This window comes from Lycorma delicatula, chromosome 5 (assembly GCF_047948215.1).
Source record: "Lycorma delicatula isolate Av1 chromosome 5, ASM4794821v1, whole genome shotgun sequence".
NCBI classification, from domain to species: Eukaryota; Metazoa; Arthropoda; class Insecta; order Hemiptera; family Fulgoridae; genus Lycorma; species Lycorma delicatula.
This window is the reverse complement of record NC_134459.1, coordinates 142,148,567-142,169,228: the sequence shown is the minus strand read 5'-3', so window position 1 is coordinate 142,169,228 and position 20,662 is coordinate 142,148,567. Positions and strand designations below refer to the sequence as shown.

At 28.9% G+C, this 20,662-nt stretch overlaps 1 protein-coding gene across 4 annotated transcripts in view; it reads left to right on the top strand.

Annotated features, from left to right (window-relative positions):
* Positions 1 to 20,662, top strand: part of cnc (NFE2 like bZIP transcription factor cap-n-collar) — a 667,227-nt gene that overhangs the window by 606,672 nt on the left and 39,893 nt on the right. For all 4 annotated transcript variants that reach the window (XM_075367220.1, XM_075367219.1, XM_075367218.1 and 1 more), the window contains 3 exons: positions 9,448 to 9,733; positions 17,338 to 17,462; positions 19,930 to 20,026. In XM_075367220.1, the coding sequence (XP_075223335.1) occupies positions 9,448 to 9,733; positions 17,338 to 17,462; positions 19,930 to 20,026 (508 nt within the window). The remainder of the gene's footprint in view (positions 1 to 9,447; positions 9,734 to 17,337; positions 17,463 to 19,929; positions 20,027 to 20,662) is intronic.

Genomic DNA, 20,662 nt, shown 5'->3' with positions numbered 1-20,662 from the left:
ATTTGACCCGTTCTTGTAAGGCTTGAGTATTTTGTTAAGTTTCACGAATATAGTTCTGTTGTCCGATTTAATAGAGGTGGATATTGTTAGTTTTTAAAAATGATTGATTTTTAATTTTAGCAAAGATTCTTTGCTAAAATTAAAAATTGAATTAAGTGAATATTAACAAAATACTAGTACATCCATACATATGCATTTTATTATTTGTTTGTCTGGTGATAGTGTGTATTTTATATATATTTGTATTTTTCTTCTAATAAGTTTTGCAATAAAAATTAATGAAATTTATTCGATAATATATCAAAAATAAAGTAAGCAGTTCGTTATTAAAGCGATAAAGGTCAATACAATATTGATTGTACAATAATAATTTATTCAGTAAGATTTACAACAATTGATGTTGTGCTGTATGATACTTTGTAAAATTATTACATCGTGCCGGTCGGATCGGATTGTTCCTTCTTAGTCTTTAATAGTGTACTTTAATCGTGCAGTAATGAAGGCAGCTCGTTAGTTAGTTAAGGGAATCATTATGACGGTCCGTAAGCTACCTACACATGTATGCATTCGTACGATCAGACCCAACTATAGAGTACCGTATTGTATAAGTACTAGCCTCTTTTGATGATGTTGATGATAATAATTTTAACGATGATGATGATGATGATCACCGACATATGTCATTGCCGGACCGCATCGTAATCTTTTGTTTCATTACCGCACTATATTTCATTTAGCTCTTCTATCAAATAAATACATACAATGTTTGAGTTACCTCAGAATTTAAATGTTTGTGGGTTGAATTTTTTCATTTTTTTAATTCGTTTTTTTATAAAAAATAATATAAAATTAAGAGTTTAATTTTGTTAGTTACGTGCGTTGTTATTTATCTCAATAAAAATTGTTTCCAGGAAGGAATGTAAGGAGTCGACAGAACATTACTTTAATGTGTCATTACCCGGCTTCATTTTATCGATATCAAATTTTATTTTAGTTTACGATTTTTATTTAAAATATAGATAATTTTTCATAAAACGCTGCCCGTATTAAAAAGAAGACGTTAGTTAGAAACCAAAGGGGTTTATCATTTTGATAAAAGTAAGAAAGAAATGCGAAGAAACGACGTAAAATGATTACTATTTTGAGCGAGTTAAAAATGAAACGCCGAAGTATTTCTTTTATTTACATAAGAACTATTCTTTCTGTTATGTAAGTTTTCCTAATAATTTTCTTGATTTTTTGTGCTTGAAAATAATTTCAATGTAGAATGAAGTATCATTTCATTTTACCGTTCAATAATTTATTAGCAATTTGCAACGGTAGTGACAAAAAATTGAAGAAAATCCCGCTTAAATTGATAATATCTGGGAAAAGGTTACGTAGGACCATTAGAAAAATCTTCTCTTAAAAAAAACAAAACATTCAGTCCATTTTATGAAAATTGACGCTTGAATGTATGCAAAAAAATAGTTTTCAGAATGAAAAACCTTTTATCAAAAAAGTATTTTTAATTTTTATTTATTTATAAAGTTTTATCGTTACTGTTTAATTAGGTTATATTTTTTATCTCTGCTTTTGTCTTATTGATCGTCCAAAAGTAGTAGAAGATTTTTAAAGCCCAGATTATTAATCGTGCTAAAATTGTAAGTTTAAAGATAATAATGATTTACCCTTGCCAGTGCACTTTCCGTTAAGTTGCCTTAAACCGGATTTGTAAATTTATTTACAAAAGCGTTAAAATATTACTGGTGCCCCATAAATATCCCTACGTAGGAAAAATAAACATTTCTTTTGAAGGCCGTGGTGTGTCAGGAAATGATACAAAACATAAATCATCTCGAGGAATGTTATCACCAACGCCATTACAAACATATTTTTTATGGCCTTCATAAAAAAATATTTATTTTTCCTACGTATGGAAACTTATGGGTTTAGTGTTCTTCGGCAGTGAAGGACACGCATCGAAATATGTTTTCAAAACGATGATAGTTTTGTAAATAAAAATAGTTTCATAAAAAAAAGTATATATTTCTATCTATGGAAACATATGGGATATTTTGTATATATTTATTTTTTATAACGCTATTTCATCATTAGGTATTCAAAGCTTACGCATAGGAATATGTAACTGAAATTTTGTATTATAAGAAAATTAGCTAACCCGGCCCGGATTCAAACCCGGGACATTTCGGATGATACTCTATGGACGCTACCGTTCTACCACAGAGCTCAACTTTATTGTTTTATTATTATTACGCGCCAGTTACATTGCCTTTTGTTATCTTTTTTTTTATCACCCGAAAGGGAATTATTTATTACAATTCCGAAAAAATTTTCAGTAGTCCGAAAATTTCTTCAATTTTTATTTTTTAATAAATAATTGAAGTAAGATCTTTTTTTTAATTTATTCTCGGCAATTAAGTCTTAAAAAAGAAATTCTTTTTGCTTCTGTCAAACCTGAAATATTTTTAAAATTTAAAAAGAAATTATGTATTGTGTTAAAGAAAAACTGTTGTTAAATTAAAATTTTTATCCCGCAAAATATTTATTTGTTATGTAAGTATACAAGCGTTTGTTTTTGTAATTTAAAGAAATATATTGTTTTTCTATATGTCCGTTGCAGATGTCCAACAGTAGATGGATTCCGTTTTGATATTTAAAAATAATTCTTCAGATAAGTGAATAATAAATCAGAAAAAAGTTTTAATGAAAAAGTTAATACCGAAAAATTATATTTTTTTTAGAGGTGGACACGTGTTCGATGTAAATATTTTAAGTTCAGAAATAGGTAAATTTAGATCAGTTTGAAAATTGTCGTAAAAATTGTTTAAGACATTTTACTTATTGATGGCAGATAATGTTGGTTAATTCGATTCGGTTTCCTATAAGACTCAAAGTTATCGTGAATTAGAATAAGTATAGATAAAATATTTTATTTCGCATATGAACAATTTGTTTGTTTTAGGGATAGGGATTGATGAAAAGTGGACTTCATACAGATAACTCAATATAGAAAATATATGTAACGTTAATTAGTGCAGGTTCCTTTTTTCTCTGCTATTTGCTTGTGTAGTTTTTTATTTATTTTTTAAATTGTGCTTCTTTATTTATACTAAAAATATTCAATATAATTCACAAAAGAAATCAATTTTTCTAGTAATAGTAAATATTACATTTATTTCCTCTGCTTGGACCAAAGAATGTGGTCACTGTAGGCGGTTGGTCAGATCATACAGTTGGTTAATCTACGAGTAACAAGTTCTACTATATATAGATGATTCCATATTGCACGGCAATCTCTCGGAAGATGATTATATAGCCAAAAATAAGAAAAAAGTTCATATTAACTAGATTAGAAAACGGCACGTTAGCGAGTTCCGGTTCGCGAAACATTTAGCCCTGCTTTTTGGTTTCTCTGTGAAATTAAACCGTACTAAGATTCTTGGGGTACAAATCGATGGATAAATTTGGTGCTTCCTTATGATTTTTGATCTACGAAATTCAATAAAACTGAGTTCAGATTTCTGTCTCACTTAGGGTTTAAGAAAAACGGGATAAAACGCGGAAGAGTTTTGTCGGGAAATACTATATAATCTACCAATAAACAAATACAAATTTCTAGTTAACTTTGTAGAGAATTTAATTCTGAGAAAATTTATGTAGATAATATTTATTAAAATTAAACAAAAATTTGAGAAGTTCTCAACTTTAATTAGACAATTAAACAATCTGGATCGGAAAAGTGATACGCCACGATTGAAAAACCACATCTGCACTCCATTTGCAAGTGGAATATCTTCCAAGAGTTGTCAGATTTATTTGCAAAAAAATTCAGGTACCGCTTTCCATTGAGTCTTGGCGGTAAGAAAAGGGCCTATGAGATTATCACCAAGAAGACCACACCACACATTAAACGAAAAAGCGCATTGGAAACGACTTGTAGCAGTCTCATTGGGATTTTCTTCTGCTCAAGTGCGAGTGTTTCGATAATTTACAACGCCATTTTTTGTAAAACAGGATTCATCAGCATTTAAAATAGTACTATGAAAATAGAGATGATGTTCGTATTTTCTAATTAAACATCGACAGAATTTCATCCGTTTATCAAAATCGAGTGGGAATAACTCTTGAGTTATTCCCACTCGATTTTGTATGGATTTTTCGTGTTGTATGGCACGGGTATTATTGTTGCTCCCGTAACGTTCTCCATACACTTGATTGGAAACATGAAAGCGATGTGGCAACATTCTGGTGCTTGAGGTAGGAGATACTTGTACCGCATTCAATTTGCTTCTTCAGCGTTGGCATTTCTTACAAAATGTTCACGTTCAGAATCAAATAGTTTTGGTTTAAGCATACCCGTTTTTCGAACTCGCCTCTTCAAAGCCTCAAATGTTTCACGATCCGGTACTCTTCGATCTGGATTATTTTCCCTGTATTCATCCACAGCAACCAATCCATTTTACCATAAATATATACTTTACCGTAAATTAAATACATGTCCATCACCTCTCTAAATGAAAACAAATTTGTGGTATCACCCATTGTGAATGACTGACTGAACAATAACCACTCAAATGAATATTCAAGTGGTAGACGCTTAACTTAATTGTTGATCAGCTCTTATTGCCAACCTATGAAAAAATAAAAAATATTTAATATGTTTTAGGAGGATGCCTCTCAAATTTATTTTTATAATTTTTAGCATTTATATGTATATTATTCTGTTTAAAATCGTATCACTTTTCCGAACCAGTTTGTGTGTTTTGTTTCTAATTAAATTTGAACTCAAATTTTTGTTTAATAGATGCTATCTACATAAATTTTCTCAGAATTAAATTCTCTACAAAGTTAACTAGATACTTTTATTTACTTATTAGTAAATTAACAAAGTTATTTTATTCGAGACTAAAAAAAAAGTGTGTTTTCCGATAAAACGTTTTCGTGTTTTACCCCGTTTTTCTTAAAATCTAAGTGAGATGTCGAGGATCACTTATTCAATTTCCTAGATCAAAAACCGTAAAAAAGCACCAAATTTACCCCTTTATTTGTACCCCAAGAGCAGAAAACAGGGTTTCACGACCCGAATCTCGGTTACGAACCGTTTTCTAATCTATGTTTATATTTACTTTTTTCTTATTTTTGATTATAGAATCATCTCTCGAAAGATTTCCGTGCAATTTCGAATCGCCTGTATGTATATGTATTTTAAATATCGTTTCACTATTATTTGTTTATTTAATAACGTTTTAAAATTAACGTACCATAAATTACCAATATCTACACCCAGACGAACGTTTTGTAACGATGTGGACCGAAGATGTTTCCTAGTCACATAAAAAATTTACTGTTTAGTTAATTCCGGGAGTTTAACTGATTGTTTATAGAGAGTATATTATAATTTTGGACATTAGAGCAGTGGTTCCCAAACTTTTCCCAGCCGCGGCACCCTTTTTCAATTAAAATTTTTCTATGGCACCCTACCCTAAGTAAAAATATGACTACTCGTAAGTGATAAAAATAAATAAAACTAGTGTATTTTCATTATTTAACTTTTTTTTTACTTTATTAACATTAAACTAATAATTAAAAATATCTTGGTTCAATTAATTATGAAGCTTTTACAATATTTCGCGGCGCCCCTGTAAAGAGGGGCCACGGTTCCCCGGGGCGCCGCGGCGCACAGTCTGAGAATCACTGCATTACAGTATAACGACTATAATGTAGCTTAATATAATAATAAAAAGCATTAATTTATATATAAACTTTTTTCCTGTAGTTACTAAAAACAAATATTGAATTACATTAATAAATTCGCCTTCATATTTCATTAACGAAAAGAAATTTACAAATTTTAAAGGTTTATATGCGTTTACCTTAGGCAATTGATTTTTTTCTTTTATTTGCTCGTGTGTACGTGAAAATATTTGTATGTATGTTGGTTTTGAATTTGAGTCATAGATGAGAGTAATTATGTGTGAGAAGAGAACAAGAGAGAGAATTTACAGGCGAGAAGTAACCATTACTAGTGACAGTGATGGAGATCCCTTCGGTTGAAGGGGCCGCGCGGCCGCAGCGTGTTGTTATGTTACGTATCGTATTCGGTCGGATGAGTGCCGATCGGCGAATGCCTCCGGGGCCAAAGCAGCATCGCTATTTCGTTTTACCGTGGTACTTCTTCTCGATCGTTTCTCTTCTGACGTTTGCCGTGGCCGCCACCACCGCACCGTACCGCATTGTTGTTGATGGACTCTTCAACACCTCGCCTCAACGGCAATAACATATAACACGACGTTATGTTGTGATCTATCACCTTAACACTATCTCACCGACACACCGCTCTACAACGCGCCTTCTTCATCACCGTAGTCATCAAACTGTTGTGTCTAATGACCTTCTCTCTCTATATTTCATTTCTTTTTAGTAGCCTGTTCCGATCGTCAGTCGTCAACCCGCACTACCTGCGATGTACGCGCGCGCGCGGGCGTGTATGTGTGTATAATTTATATATATGTGTGTTGTGTGTGCATGTATGTTTGTGTATAGGTAAAAAATGTTCTTCCTCACTTGTCAATTTAACACTTCTGTCTATCTGTCTTACCTGTACTCCTTCTATTCTAATCTATTTCTCTCTTTAAACTGGTTCACATTATTTATTTAATGCGGTACGGCATTAATTTTTATATGGTTATACTGTACACGAATGCTCTAGCTACTTTTGTTTTATATTTTTTCTCTTTGGTCAGTTAGTATATCATCTAGTTTCCATTTATCAGATACTTCATTAGTTTCTTATGTCGAATACATCATATTTTAATTGTTTTATTTTTGTAAAATTTTCTTCCTCTCTCTCTATTCATTGATACCGTTGAAAAAATATAATTTTATTTGAAAAATTGTCTGTTCCTTTCGGTCTGTGAAATTCAAATTTAAATTAAGATACCATCGGTAAAGTAGGAACATTCTCTTTTAAAGTGTAGAATGTTACGGGTGAGGTATCAAAAGGCGATAAAAAATAAGTATGCAACTCCTTTATGTTTCGACTGATTCATTAATCGACAAATGGTTCTAAGAATATGTTTTTATCATGTATAACGTATTAGAAAGAAGTAAGCTTTAACTTTATCTGATAAATATCTCCGATTCCGGTCGCACTTTTTCTATCACTGGATAGAGAACTCAGGAACCGGATTCATGTGCAGGCCGTTCCAGTCGAATCGTACGAACATCGAAGTCGAAGCGACTTGTGAGTTTCCGTAAATTCAGAAAGAATTTACCATCCGATCGAATTCTTCAGAACAGTGATGGGGAGAAAAAATCGAGATTGATCTAAGGGAGTGTGTAGTGAAAAAAGAATGATCTACCCTCAGATGGACTGTGAAATGAAGTAAAGAAACCGATTCGGAGTGCTTCAAGGCGCGCCTCCGTCTGTAGACAAATAATCCTTCAAGAAATCTCATTTTGTTTTTACACTGACTGGAGAAATACTTGATTTAAAACCCAGGTTTGTTTCAAATACTCGCTGTGACAAATTAATCTTTCTTTGTGATGTTAAAGAGCCACAGAAAACAGCAATACACTTCCATATGGAAAACTTTCTCTGTTCCCAGATTCTCAGAATAGCATTAATTCAACTGATTATAAACTGTATTGCATGATTCCAACCGGCCTGTTACCTCAAGAAATTTATATTTATATCTCAACAGAAAGTATAGGTCTTACATCAGAGTGATGCTTCTGATTTGTACTGAAGAATAGCATTAAATAATCTTGGCTTGCTGTACAGAAGATAGATAATTTGAGGCATGGCTGAACTGATTATTATATTTTAACATCAACAGATCCTTAATACTGTCTCCCAGCCACCTGGATGTTTCTCTGGTAAGAAAAGAACAATCAGGGGCAGGCTACTCTTCCTGAGGTCAGTGCAACCATTAAAAGTGGCTACTAAGAAATTATATTCCACTAACATAACATACTTGTTTATAATTTGCTAGAATACGCAACTCCAGTTTGGAATCGATAACTTTATTATTAAGCAGGACTGAATTCAGTATAATTTTCTGTATCACATTTACTGTAATGTATTTGGTTTACCTTGTGCTGAAAACTTCTTCTCATTTAAGGATTTGAGAACTCTACTTAATGTTTCATTCCTAAAAAAGGTAGTTAAATATAGTGACTTCTTTTATTTTATTAAATAATCTACTCAACTTCTAAACTCATAAGCATATTAATAATCTTGGTTTTAGTACTGACTAGAAAGAAACGCTCCTTTTTTTATTTCTGGATTAATTACACTGAATCTTTACTACTTCAGTTGAGTAGCTATAAAGACTTTATTATATTATTTTAATGTGCTGGATTTATTCCAGAATTGTTGTCATTTATATTTAATCTTAAATTAATGTATATTGTTGTAATTACACTGCATAACCATGTAATAGGTACATTTATTTATTAACAATATTAACTTTTGCGATAATTTTATATTGAAATCTTTTTATACAATTCCCTTAATTCTATTTTGCTTTTTCCTTTGTAATTAATATTGTAAATTAAGTTTAATATATTTTTATATTTAATTTGTGCGTTAGATGTTAATCATTTTAAAAATAAAAAAAATATTTCTATGTACTGTTGTGATTGGTATTTATTTTTTTAATTAGATTTTTTTATTAATTGTCTGAATTAAATTTTTTCTTTTTTTGATTGATGATATCACCTTAAAAGCTTGAGAAGCTTGTGCATGAGATGTGGAAATGGAATTTTATTGCATATGAAAAATTCCATGCCTGACTAGGATTTCAACCCAAGACCTCTGGATGAAGGTGGATGAGACACTACAACTTTACCATGGAGATTTTTATGTTAAAAAAACAATGTGTGAAATGACTTGCATGGTTTTTTTTATGCGATTAATATAGTAAATAAATGTACACATAATACAATAATAAAGTCATAGAGCCCCTGGTTGATCCAAATGCTCCTCCAGACAGTCCAGAGATGTAACAAGCAATAGATATTCTTTCAGTTCACAAACATGAAAAGTAGCTGTTTACTGGCCTTGGATCAAGAAAGCTTCTCTAGATGTCTATAGACTTCTAGGTTATTATATCAATCAAACTATCAAAATATTTCTTCAAGAAAAAATTGTAATTATTACATAGTTTTCAGTAATTAAAACACGTCGAATTAAAAATATTTACAAAGTCAACAGTCTACATTTGTATTTGCTTTCATATTTTTTATTTACACTGACATTTACATTGTTAAATATGATCTAATAATTTTATTTTTATCTTGGTCTCAAAATGTACCACTGTTTTCAAGATTTGATGTATAAAGGAAGTATAAGAAGAATAATAAACTTAATAATACAATCGTTGGTTTTTTATACTTATTATATATTTTATTTTAATATTATTTATCACTTTTTGTTTATAGGGGCGAATGCCTTATGTCCGTACAATGAGCATGGAGCAAAGATGGCAGGACCTGGCGAACCTGTTAAGTTTACCGGATCCGAATCATCCTTATCATCATCTACACCCACACCCGGGTAGTCCGTACCCTGGCAGTCCCTATCCAGGAGGCAGTCCAGGCAGTTATCATGGACATTCGCATTCCGGAGCAGAGACTGCTTCCACTAGAAATGTTTTACTACATAATGCTACTCTAGCGCCACCGATTGGTGATCTTAACAGCACTTCAACACCTTATTCATCCCTCAGTATGTTTTAATTCAATACGTATTGTTTTATTTATTAAAATTTTTTCACATAAATGTAAATTTAATTAAATTCCCAAAGTGGTTTACTCTGTTTAATGATATATACACTTTAATGGTTATGTTTTCTTCTGATTTCAGTAACTGCTTAAACCAGTTATTACAATGAACATTTTTTTCTTTAACAAAAAATTATCATGTTTAATCAAATATTACGTCATTTTGATCAATTAATGAAAAATATCCCTAGAGTCTTCACTTTTTTGTTATGGCTTCAATACTAAAAACTTGAGAATTGACTTATTATAAGGTTAGGTTTAACTTTTACTGCACATTGCTCTTTACAAGAAGACTCATCAGACAAGAAGACATTTAATGCAGAAAATAAAATTTTCACTGTCCATAACCTCTGTATATCTAGTTTTAGTTGGTAAAATGTTATTTAAGATCATTGGATTGATAAAAAATCAAGGAAAAATATCATATACCATGAAATATATTTTTGTTGTATAAACCATTGCCTAAGTTCCCGGTGTGATTAATCTGGGATGTACCTACTATGGTGAGTGAAAATAGATTAGATAATTTTACAATAATAAATGAAGCTCTGAACAAAACATCATAAAACAAAATAAGGAAATAAACAAGAATTACTTTTTATAAAACAGTGGCAATAACTGTTTTAAATCAAAAATATTGTATACAGTTAACTAACTGGCTTTGCACAAATCAATACATTTTACACATCTTTCTTTAACATATAAATTATGACTGGAGGATTTTCCTACTTTGCATTCTGAAAAAAATATGAGTCAGAAGGATAACAAATGGCTCATTCAGTAATTAATGAAAAAGAAAATGAATTCCTGTTATAAAACATAAGGATAAAAATAATTATTTTGATGATTATTATAAGTATTACAGTTAATTGTGTACCTATGCAGCCTAGAAATGTCCTCACTTCAGAGAAATTCCTCGAATTAATGTTTCTGTCAGTAGAGAAACTTAAATTCTTGGTTCTAATCCATGAATATAAAAGGACTATTGCCATTCAAGAAAGAGTTCTGCAACCGAGAAATCTATATTGTCAGGATCTAATGTAGACTGTTTGAGACCAGGCTGGACCAGTTGTATTTTAATGGCAATAGCTCTTTGATACTGTCTGTTTCCCAGTCATTGTTCTCTTGTGGGGTACTGATTTACAACACATCCTCGCCTGGCAATCCAGACTTGTAACAAGCATCAAGTTCACTCGCTACAAGACAAAATATATACTGTCTACAGGCCTTCAAATAAAAAATAGCCGCATTAGATATCCAGAAAATTTCTTAATATCAGATGAATCAGTCAACCTGTTACCAGAAAGTCAAGTTCTTATTACTTTTTTTAATACTTAATATACTAATTTTATCTTTTTTATTTTTAAAAGTAATATCTGTCTTTGATATTTATTAAGAAAAATTGCTTTATTTTGAGCAGTGGATAAATTAATGCGTGTGAGGAGCTGCTGACAGACATTGTATTTTACCAAGTGTAGACAGATCGTAGAGCTCTCTTAACGAGCAGTTAGTTTAAACATTCCAACAAGGTACAGCACAGTACTGCTGCGTCCAGTTGCTGCAGGCATTCCTCACATACTAATCACTGTTATGTATGGGCATTTCAGATTAATTGTGTTTCTGTTGCATCTGTGTAATTTAAATTTTATTTTCTTTTTAAATATTTTAATTTTACTGTGTTTTATCATAAAACTATTATCTCATAAGATGATCCTTTTCCCTTCATAATGAAATGAAAACAAATTAAAAAGATTTTAAAAGTGTCAATTATCCTGTTTTCTTCTTTATTTTTAACTTTTTTATGACTATAGAATTAGTATTTTTATTTTGGAGTATAATTGAAAAATAATTTGTGAGTTAGTTTTGTACAATCCTGCAATATGGGTACCTCTTTATACGTAATACTTTTTTTTTTATTTTGATTGTTGTGAATAAAAAAAAATTATCCTTTAATTATAAAACAGTTTTAAAAACTGCAGTATAAAATTATCATCCCCTGTTGTTTTCTGCATACAGCAAACACTAAGAAGTTACCATTGTAATGGAGTAAATTAAAACTTAAAAGCATTTATTTGTTTTATAGTAGGCGAATATGTTTGTTATTTAGAAATTACTTAATTTATTGAAATCATTAATTGGTGTTACACTATTAGAAGAAAATCATGATTTATAAATTGTAGGTCATGTAAGCCAATTAACAAGAATATATTTGTTTGTGTTTATAGATGTCATTAAGGCTTTCAATTGTGTTGATTTGGATGATTTTATTTGAGGTTTTAAAAAGAAGTAGCGTCCCTGTGAATTTAATAATAGAGATGATAATGATAATTTAATAATATAAGGGCAGTTTATAGAGATTCAAAGGTATATGGAGAGGAAGAGAGTACACCAATGTCAATAGTACTTAATGAAAATTTTTCATCGGAATGTAATCTTTCCCGTAACCATTAGATTATGAAAGTACTTCAGGATTGATTAATAGATAAATTGATGATTGTGGTTTTGACTTGCGTATGAGGAGGGAGCTGATAATGAAAATATAATGTGACTTGCAGTTTTCATCTTAAACAAAATATTTAGTAAATATGAAATTTTTAAAGAGAAAACTACTTAGTGGTGACCTTTAAGTAGTAAGAACCTGTAAGATACAAAATTGTTTTAGAAAACCAATTTGTTAAACAGGTAGCTTGTTTTCAGTGTCTAGAAGGAATGTTTTATACTAGAGGAAATCAATGTGTGCTATAAAATCTATAAGTTTAGCAGCAGGATAAATGGGAAAATTAAAAGACGTTTTACTTACTACACGTAAATATTAACATGTGTTCACCAGCAGTGAAAAGAGTGCAGAGATGATGTTCCGGAAGTTAGTAGTAGTATACACTCCTTTAGGTAAAATATAGTGTTGATGTTGATGAATAACTTAGTATATACCATCAGAATGAATAAGTTAAAAGTATCACTGGCAACAGTTCCGACACATTGAATCTGTGAATCTAATAAGAATTTTTGATCGGTTATTAAACTCGAACCTTTTAAGAAGAGTTCTATGTTGTGTAATAATGAGATGGCTGATCATCGTAGTTAGAGATAAGTATGGTATACCAGCAGGTATTTAATACTAATTATGAAAAAGAAGTTATTTATTTACCGAAATGAACTTTAAAAAGATAAGATGGAAATCATTTTAAAATAAACTACAAAAATGTATGAAAACTGAAAAATAGCATTCCTTCAATTCTTTAATGTTCTACTTTTGAAACTAAATTATGATTAACTGGATTGGCACTGAATTAGGAGTAAATAATTACCAACAACTTGTTAACCCTTAATAGATAAGAGTACTGCTCCACTGGTTACAAGAAAAACTGTTAAAAATAACTGCTCTGATAACTGCCAGAAAGATTTAAGAATATCTCAACACATCAGTGTAGTTAATAGCTACACTTAATAATAGTTAATAGCAAGTGAAATAAATATTTTTAAATGATGAAATAAACTATAATGTAAAAAGTGCATCAGTTTATGTGTGATATTTTACCCTAATTAACTCTTAATTTAGAATCTAATTCAAAAGTCGAACATTAAAAATAAATTTAAAAAAAAATAATTGATTTTTATTTAAAATTTGAATAGGCTAATAAAAACTGCTAAGCAAGAAGCTTGTTCTTGATGAAAGTAAGTAAAGAATCATATAGATATGATCAAGACTAATCAAGCGCTAAGGCTGCCTAGAAAGCAGTTATTTGTATTTTTTCTTAACAAATTTTTTTGAGTTTTATATGAAAATGATTGTTATTTTCATTACTTGTTATCAAAATTACATTACACTATTGATTATGTATGTATATCAAGCAATGATATAAAAAAAGTAAAGCTCTTCAAAATGTACGTAATCACACAATAGTTTTTTAAATGCTTCCACAAAAGTTATTTGGAAATATCTTAAAACAGGGCTATCAGAGGAACCCCTTTTATAAAATAAAGAAAATATTCTTCAATATCTATAAATTCAGAAGAATAAGGTGTGAACATACATAAAAAATATACTATGTACAATCCGTTGAATAAGAATCTCCTTTCTTCTTTTCTTTTTTTGAGGTCAGTTTTAAAGTAATTTTTTTCTTATGCCCAGTACAAAGAATGAATTCAAATAAAGAACATTGATGAAGTATTTTTCAAAATTGTAGTAATATAAAACCATAGAGTACCAAAGAATACATTCACTACGTATAAAAGTGACATTTTAAAAGAAAAATACTTACTTTTGAGTGACAACAGTAATTAAATTAATTTTATATTTGTGATTTATATATTACTATTTATAAACGCCTAAATGTTCCAACGTTTGTTACAATAGTAAAATATTAAAATTGATTGGCACTATTAAACCGAGTCGTACACGTACATTTGTGTACATGTAAATCTGGTGTACCGGATAGGCTCACTATATCTATAACCTTTACATCTCTGTATGTACTGTATTGCTGTCGTAACAAGCTAAATAATTGATTGACTGAAAGTCTGTCTAAAATTATTATCATTATTGTTATTGTTACTGTTAGTATGTTTTTTTTTTTTAACAAGGATAACCTTACGGTAATAATAGTTATTGCAATAATAGTAATAATAAATAAGTCAAGGCAAATAATTTAAATATATTTAACATTTGCAATATTTATTATTTTTAATAATAATGAAAATAAATTATTCAGTTATTTATTAATAATGATTAATTGTAATCATTTTTCAGTGTTTAATTTCTTTTTTCTTATTTTAATAGTTATTTTTAAAGAAGGAACTTATTATCTTACATTAAGAAGTGAAAGCATTTCTTAAATTGCTTTTTTTCTATGATTTTTTATAATGAGCACAATATAATTATTTCCTGTTACAGATCATGAAGGGTTTTTTTTTATTTTAGATATTTGTTTTGTTTTCTTAGTTGTGGATGTATAAAATTAATTTTAAGAGTCAAAAAAGTTAAAACTGATTTTATTTTAACTACTTTTTATTTTTCTACATAAAAGAAAAAAAAATTTGTACAGTTCTGTGCAAGACCCTCTTTTCGTTAGTTTATTTTGTTTCCATGTTCCAACTTGCAGCATGATAACAAACCATGCTTCTAACTTGTCCCGTTCAATTTTTTTCAATTTCAAATTGAGCATAAATCAAGAATGACAACCTGTCCTTCGTCAAATTTCCACATGCTTCAATACAGCTTCAATGCAACTTCAGATACACTATTACAACATATCTAAATTTCAATTGATCATAGTTTTGGAGATTTTGAAGCCATGAAATTTTATACCTAGGCCTATAGATAAATAAATATATAAAGAAACCACAGTTTAAGTGAATGGTATTTTCATACTCGTCATACCTCAAAACGTAAAGAAAATTCATTTTCTCTCCCACTCCTACCATGCTGTCTAAAGTAATACTGTACTCTTTTTTGAAAAGTTTGTAAAAAGGTAATTTCAACACATCAGAATTATTTTATAACTTTGTTTATATTTTTTATTTTATAATTGTGTATTATTTGACACTGCTCTAATCAAGGTTTTTTTAATGGTTTACTTCATCCATCCATGTAAATACTGTGATATTCTAGTTTTATATGTGGAATATTGTACTTACCTGTTCCTGATGTCATCTGTATTATTTGTAACTGTATAGCAATCTAAGTAAAAGATTTACTTATTTTCAACATTTCATTTTTGCTTTCTTAAAAGTTTGTGATGTAATTACATTTTTTCAAGTGTATATTAATGTTTCATTTATGGTTGAGTAAATAATTTTTTTTGTAATTTTTTTAATAATACTAGTGTAAAAATTGTAATTTATTATTTGTGCACTTATCTTCATTTCTTTTGGCAATAATGTTTTATTTTAATTTTACTGAATTCTAAAGTTCAAATAAATAAAAAGGTAAATGCTTTATTCATATCATAACATAGTTATACTTTTTATAGATAAAACAACAAAAGAACTGGTAGACCAAATTTAAAGATAACTGAAAATTCTGTAAATAGAAATGCAAAATTAAACATTAATATCTGCACTGATTACAAATAGTAATAATATAAAAATTTGTTCCATATATTATCAAATACAAAAGAAAATAACAATGACTAATGTAAAACACATGAATAGCTGTAATGGATGTTTGCAGTATATGCATTCATTTTTACTTGTAATCTTATAACTACTGAGCCACTGATGATCTTTAGAAAGTTTTAGTTAACATTTTTGACACATGCAATGTTAACTTGGTCACACTGTATTTTAATTTAATTTTAAATAAATTGGTCAGAAAGGTCTTTGGATTGTGTGGTAATGAATTAATAACAAAGACTGCAGTATAATAATTAATTTTGTAGACTGGTCAAAATGCTATGCTGGTAACTCAAAAACAAATTTATTATCTGATTTGAAATGAGTGAATATTGTTATTTTTTAGTAATAAGTGAGCATATGGATTTTCAGCAAAATTAGCACATTTGTAAATATAGTAATGTTAGAATTTTTAATTCATTAAAAATTCAAACTTTATTAATCATTCTAATTACCATCAGTAAAGATTGAAGCCCATTTTTGTAAACTGGAAACCACCCATTTTGGTTTTAAACTAGTCCAAGGATGTAATAGTATGTCTTAAATACAAATTTACAGAGATATTATATAAAATATTGAACAAGAAAGATGAGGTTAGAAGTTGATTTAATTGCTTCAAAGTGAAATGATATGATTTGATTATTTGTTGCATACAAGATGCTGTGTCTACAAGTAAATTTACCTAAGAACATTCATAAGTATTTGTTGAGCACTATTTAAATCCCCATCAATAATTGTTTTGTTCTGAAAACATTCATCTAAATACATCGATTCTCATGACTGTAATCATAGGAATATATTAATACGTATATACTGTAAATGTATTTTTCTGGTATATCTTATGCAAGACAACCCCAACCTGCACTGCTAAATTCGGCATATGGATTGAACTTAAAAGAATTCAGTAGGTTCTATGTACATTATTGAAGAATCAGTAAATAGTTACAGTTGGTATAAAACTTTTATTGGTATTTTCAGTTTACAAAGAGATATGGAGATCAACTTGGTTTTGAAAAATGGCTCCGAACTGTATTGTGGGTCACAGCGACACTCTAATGTGGTGTTACTAGAAAACAGATAATTATTTCAAAGGTACATTATATGGTGGTCAGTCCCTTTGATTAGATTAGCGATTGAGTCCCTATTTCTCCCAAAAACTACTCGGTTCCAAAGTTAAGATTTTGTGTTTTTATTAATTAGTTTTTTGAGATAGCCTAAATAGTTATTGGACGCATAAAAATTATTTTATGAAGTCGTTTGATTAAATTATTTCATAACAAACTGAAAAGTATCCAGAGTATTCATTTCATGATTCTTCCAGCATCTTTTGAAGTCTGTTATATTAATCTGTAATCAATTACAATAAAACTTTATGTTCACCTGTTAGTGTAATTTAGTCTGAGCCCTCAGATAATTTTATTGATTATGTTTAAGGTCACTCTAATCTTGGATCCGCTGTTGCTACATCTATGAATCTTACAAATAGTAGTGAACCGATGGGTAGCGATCCACCTGGTGCCTCATTTAAAATGGAAAATCAAGATATGATGTATTATCAGGTAAATGTTTTTATATACGGAATTAGTTTTATAAGTTATTAATCAATGCTATAATTCATTAAAGATCAAGATTATTGTTACCTCAGCTGTACTATGAACTCTTGATGAATCGAGTACTGAGGAAAACTTAAGTACATCTTTGTGTACAATCTGATAGTCCTGATACACCTGGAATATCTTCAGGGTAGTATCTTGAAAAACAAATGGATATGAAGAATAAAGTATCAGTGATCAAAATCTTGTATAGCAAATTAACCTATTCTAATATTTCTCTGAAGGTAGTAAAAGCGGGTATAGTTTTCTTTTTTTCAAGTGTTTTCATCCTAATCTGTTTATGGCAGTTAAATAGATAAGTAAGCCAGGAGTTGTTACCCTGTTGTTAATTTTCTTTTCATAATTATTTGATGTAATGTTATGTTTGTTGTCGGTTGAATAGGTATTTTTTATATGTGTATGTTTTTGTTGTGAGATGGAACTATAAAGTACATTTACACTTCCACCTAACACGGATGTGTGTGTGTTTAATATAATATCAGATTAAGACTGGATAGTATCTCTCTTTTATAAAGAACAATAAATAGTAGTTTATAAGTATTGAGTTAAAAACAGGATCATCAATTGTAGTAACATATTTGCTCAGAAGTATATTTATAAATGAATTTATATTTTTAATAATGCTTCTGTAGCAACTAAATTTTGTGACAATATAGTTATTACTGGAAATAATTATAATTTTTTTTATTTACAAAAAGAAATTGTATTCCAGTTTGGTTATTAGAAGAAATTATGTGTAATAATAAAGTTATGGTTCATTTATTTATCATAAGCAAGAAATAAGAATCAAACCTTTTCAATTTATCAGTCGGTTGCTATACCATTATAAAATTTTGTAAAAATTATGTAAAATATAAGAAAAATAATTTCCAACAGGTATCCCCTTACTGTTTGATTTATGAGATGTTAGTGTCATCAAAATCAATTCTGTGTACTGGTCATGCTAACCTTTGTTCTCGATCACACAGTTCCAAATAGTTGTCAGGTTTTGGTTTCAGTGGCAAAGTTGAATGTTTTTGGTTCTTGTTTATTGTAATAATTTCTTATATAATGCATGTAAAATCATCAATTTTTGTTTCCTGCAGTTATTTATTTCTTTTTACAGAATTTTGAATTGTTTAAGAAATTTTTTTTAAATATTTTTATTTGTATATTTTTTGTTTTCTGAAAAATATTAAGAATATATTTTTCAATAAAATATATGTGTTGTAAAAATTAATTTTTCTATCTTCAGAATTTTGTGTTAGCCTAATTTTTATAATAATTATGAGTTGATTTATTTTATATTACAAATATATAGTGATCTTTTTTAAGATTGTTTTCTGAGATCGATTATTATTTTGGTGTTCAATCTGTATTTAGTTAAAAATTTTATCTCTCTATTTTAACAGTCTTGCTATTTTGTATATAAATTAGATACATAGTTTATTAGGAGAATTTTCTAATCCACAAAATTGTTCTCTTACAAAATAAAAAAAGGAAGATTATGAAAAGGATTGTGAAAATGGTATTTAATCTTATTTTTCAGTCAAACATGTGTTTTTAAACATAGATATTTCAAGAATCAGATTTTACTGCTTGAAAAACCAAAAAAAAAAAAAACTAATCAAATAAAAATCGTAAATTTTTACATATTACTGAAAATGCATGAAGTTCATTGTATAAACAGATTCAAGTGATCTGGCCATAGGGTATATCAGCAGCATTTCTTGCTAGGCACAGTCATACTTGATCTCTTATGTTAGAAGTTCCATTCGGTATAAAGTTTTTTAATGTGTTTCCCATTCCTTACAACTGAATTCACAGAAAAATTTATTAAGTTGGTCTAACTGTCCTAACCTATAAATTGAATAAATAACTAATAATCTAATAAATAAGTAATCAATGTAATTAATAAACTGAAAAATCGACTACTACTTTGATTTGCCTACTGGAACCATTTTATTGAATGTTGTTGGCATTTTATTCTTCTCATGCCTTACTATCAGTATTATTTTTATTCTTGAAAGTTTTTCTGAATTTTTGCAGAACCATTAATGTTTTCAAAGTTATTGTCTGCTGTCCCATGCAGGAAGATCTAAAATGTTATTTATAACAAATTAGGAATGACGTTAGGTTTTCAGAGATTTATTGCATTTTCTTCTCTTTGTTTATTTTTACCATATTTCATTTTTATTTTAAATTATTAAATATATCTCTGGTTATCTACCATTTGGTGGTAAGTCCTTTTTATAGATTTTTTTTTTGTTTATTTCAGAAAACTCTTTCACTTGTATATTCTAACTAGATGTTTATTGAGTTGAGATGTCAGGAAAAGGGCATAAAATTTGTATGAAAGTATTTTATTTATTAGATCTCTAAAAATTTTGTAATTCATAATGTATAATGTATTGTAATTTTTTTTTCTTCTTAGAATGGTTCCAGTGAAATGAATCATACAACTGAAGGATTTCTCTCATCAATTTTAAATGATGAAGATTTACAGCTTATGGATATGGCTATGAATGAAGGTTAGTAAATTTTAATATTTATTCAATAAATTTACATGGATTCAACTTTTTATCCTGGATTTAACTTCATTGGATTTTTTTCATGGATTTAACTTTATATTTTTAATTCACCTTACACAAAATAAATTTTGAATTATATTTTGCTTTGTATTTACATTTTTGTAAAATATAGAACACTTTATAAACCATTTTTTTACTCGATGACTTATATCACTAGATACAGCTTATTATTACCTACAGCTGACAGCTATAGAGTGGTTGATAGTGAGTATTACAAAATGCAGACTCTTGCTCAGTTCCAACACATGTAAAGTAGTGATATCTCATAATGTTGTGAACTTGAGATATATATATTTATATATCAATATTGTGTATATGTGTGTGCGCACACATGTGTGAAATATGTCTTTGAAAGTAAAATTAACTCTTAATTTTTCATTTGTTTAGTCATTCACCAACCTTCCTAAATTATTTTTATATACAAGTGTTTCTGTTTGAATCTTTTTTTTTAACATTGTGTTTATACTAGTATTTTAATAAATTTTTTACTTAAATATTCTTGATGAATTGAAATCTCTCATAATACTATGAGAAACTCTGGCTAGAAATTCATTATGTATACTTACATATTCTGAT